General features: G+C 37.2%; 1 protein-coding gene across 1 annotated transcript; it reads right to left on the bottom strand.

Moving 5' to 3' along the window:
- Positions 1 to 371: 371 nt before the first annotated feature.
- LOC149900829 (uncharacterized) lies at positions 372 to 2,930 on the bottom strand. Its single transcript, XM_090112566.1, has one exon. It carries the CDS (start codon positions 2,733 to 2,735, stop codon positions 1,971 to 1,973), a length of 765 nt encoding a protein of 254 aa, XP_089968692.1. The 5' UTR covers positions 2,736 to 2,930; the 3' UTR covers positions 372 to 1,970.
- Positions 2,931 to 3,219: the final 289 nt, after the last annotated feature.

Here is a 3,219-nt window from a genome sequence, read left to right as displayed (position 1 = left end):
CCAACAGCCTTGGAAGTTATAGACAATATGCTCTTCTTAACACCACAATCGGAAAATTGACTTAGAATAAACGGAGGATAGCCAGAAGAAGATAAAGAATTAAGAAAACTTAAGGTCCGAGCTTTAGAATTTGTGTTAAAATCCAAGAGAGGATTAGAAAAGTGAGAATTTAGTTCATCAATAGTAACTGTGTCTGGAATGGAATTTTGCGCGGCTTTTCCAATACCGAGGGATTTGAGAAATTTCCACGTTTTGCTGGGGTCGCCGTTTTCGACCGATGAAGAAATGTGACGTCGTTGCGCATCCCTACATAATGTATTGCAGCGATTTCGAATACTCTGATACTTTTCCCTGTTAACATCAGAATCGAGCATCTTTAATTTTGTTTTCGCACGGGCCTTCTTTTTTAAAAGTGATTTCAGTTCAGCCGTCATCCATGGCGCGGGCAAATGCTTCAACTTGACTGGGCGCAAGGGAGCATGTTTGTCAAATAGGTTCAGAAGTAAAGAGTTAAATAACGCAACCTTCTCGTCAATGGAACCAGCAGAATAAATGGCTGACCAGTCGGTATCAGCGGCATCTTCACAAAGACGATCTACATCGATTTTACCAAAATTGCGCCGCATAATAATTCTAGGCTTCGCTTTAGGAGGCTTTAATTTATAGGAAAGGAAGATCAAATCGTGGAAGGAGAACAAATCAGCTGAGCACTGACCATGCTTAGCGACAAGTTCAGGAGAGGAAACGATGATAAGGTCTAGAAGAGAAGGAGTACAGTTAGGAAGGGAATGGGTAGCGCTAAGAGGAAGAATTTTTAGGTTAAAGGAATCAACGATGGACATTAACTTTTTGCTACGTAGATCATCCTTGAGAAGGCAGGTGTTGAAGTCGCCCATAAATATTACATGTTTATAGGCAGGGATATGAATATCAAGGAGGTGGTCAAAAGACGAAAAGTAGTTAACGTTTAAATTGGGAGAGTAGAAAACACCAAGAAGAATTTTCGTGTTGGATAAGGATACCTCAAGTAAAAGGTGCTCAGCCGCATCAGCAGGTGGAGGTTGAGGAGAGCTACTAATTATGGAAAAAGGAATATGCGAACGTAAATAGATAGCTACTCCACCCCCGGTCCTACCAATGCGGTCATTGCGAATTAATTGGAACCCTGGGAGAGTATAAGATAAAGAAGGTAAGCAAGGTTTTAGCCAGGATTCCGAAATTAAAATGGCATGAAGAGAATTACAATCAAAAGAAGCTAATAGTTCGGGAAAGTGAGCCGGGATACTTTGAGCATTGATGTGAACAACGTTAAAGTTCTTAAGACCATTGTCGAAAAGGGAGGGGACATTTAAAGGAGATGATGTACTGTGAAAGCTGTCTTCACCTGATTGCTCTTCATTCGACGAAACAGAAACAAATGTGTCGCTAGAAATGCTGATGTCTAAAGACATCTTTAGAAAAAAATAAATAAATAAAATATAACAATACTACAAAATATATATAAATAAAATAATTAAATACAAAAATATATAAGAAAAATAAAATAAAATAAGCGTAACCAGTAAACACTCCATTACCACCAGTTTCGTAACACATGAGACACTTAAAAATTTGCTACAAAAGTAATTGAAACCAAAAGACAAGTATCCAAAACTAGAAAATTACAAACAACAATAATTCACAAAGACATTGCGTTGACATTTGACATTGCTATCACTTGTCATAATATTAATATGTCAGAAATACAGTGTTATCAAAATATATTGTACGTGATAGAATAAAAATAATCGAGTACTACCTACAATTACAGTTTACAAAGTAGACTAATTATTTAGTTGCAACATATAACAATATTAGAGATTAGCTAAGGAAGAGAAATGAAAAATAGATTATATATTGTATAAATATGATACTACAAGGGAAATAAAGATTGAAGTAAAAACAAAATACATGAAAATTAGGTACAGCGATTACTTAGCTCGGCCAGGTCTCTTCGGTCTAACATTCTGCACCAATTTGGGCCCCTTATGAGTGTTGGAGGTGGAACCAGTCGCACCTGGGGACGAACTTGCATGGATGGAAGGAATGTTATCCAGATCAGCCATTACAGAGATCCTTTGCTTGGCACCGTCAGCAAGTTGTACAAAGATGAATCCTTCTTTGGTCCAGCAGTTAGTTATACCAAAGCGAGCCCTTGCTGCCACAAAAACATCATGCCTATCTTTGGTTAGGAACTCGGATAAAGTGAAACCGCTACCTTTTAAATCAGTTTTAGCATACCAAATGCTATTTCTCATAACAGCATCTTTGAATTTGATGACTATGGGTCTTGGCTTATCTGTCTTTGGAACACCTAAGCGATGACACCGTGATATAGCATCTTCTGTCAAATCTAGATTTTTTAGATGATCCGTCAAGATTTTAATAGCCAGTTTGGAAGGAAGCTCCTTACTATCTTCAGGCACACCGTGGATCAATAGTATTTTTCTACGACTCCGCATCTCCAGTTTATTATACTGGTTAGATAAAAATGTAATTTGAGTTTGTAAGGTCTTGAGGGACGATAGCACAAAAGACTGGAATGCGTTGAATTCAGCTGCTAATTTGGATGTTGGGCTATTAGAGGCAGGTTGTGAATTATTGCTGCTTATATTCTGCAGATCCCGTTGAAACTCAGCCATTTTCTTATTAAATGTAGCAGTCATTTCCATCATGGAGTGTTGAACAGAGTCCATAGTGAAGTGAAATCAAGTGATGGTGAATTTTAAGTGATATAGAGGTGAAATAAATATATGGAGAGGACACTGGCAGGTAAAGGCTTTAAACTAGCACATTAAAATATAAATAAAACTTTAAAAATAAATAAAAATTGAATTTAGAATATCAGAGACAGCAAAAATACGTTATGTTCTTTTGTGCGCCTACCCGCGAAAAAAGCGTACCGTATAGCGTAAGCGTATAAAAGCGTAGCGTATGTACCACGGGCGAAGCCGGGGCGGACCGCTAGTTATATAATATATTAACAATCCCAGATGAAAAGTTAATCAAATAAGAACCAAAAAGTTAATCATAATGATTAAAAGTATTAGAACTTATGAGATTGGTTCAAGTGTACCTTAGTTAACCTTTTGGGCTTGAAAAGTTAAAGTTACTACAATTTCCACTATCTTTAGCGTAAATCTGCGAAAGCGCCAGTAACGACTTTCAATTAAGCATTTA

This window comes from Colias eurytheme, chromosome 18 (genome assembly GCF_061535395.1).
Source record: "Colias eurytheme isolate Ceu_HAF_F1 chromosome 18, ilColEury1 Martin Lab GWU primary, whole genome shotgun sequence".
Lineage (NCBI taxonomy): Eukaryota > Metazoa > Arthropoda > Insecta > Lepidoptera > Pieridae > Colias > Colias eurytheme.
The sequence above is the reverse complement of the archived record's forward strand: the minus strand, read 5'-3'. Positions and strand labels throughout refer to the sequence as shown.

Excerpts from the sequence above, each read along its gene's own strand:
- LOC149900829 (XM_090112566.1), bottom strand. The coding sequence starts at position 2,735 with ATGGACTCTGTTCAACACTCCATGATGGAAATGACTGCTACATTTAAT.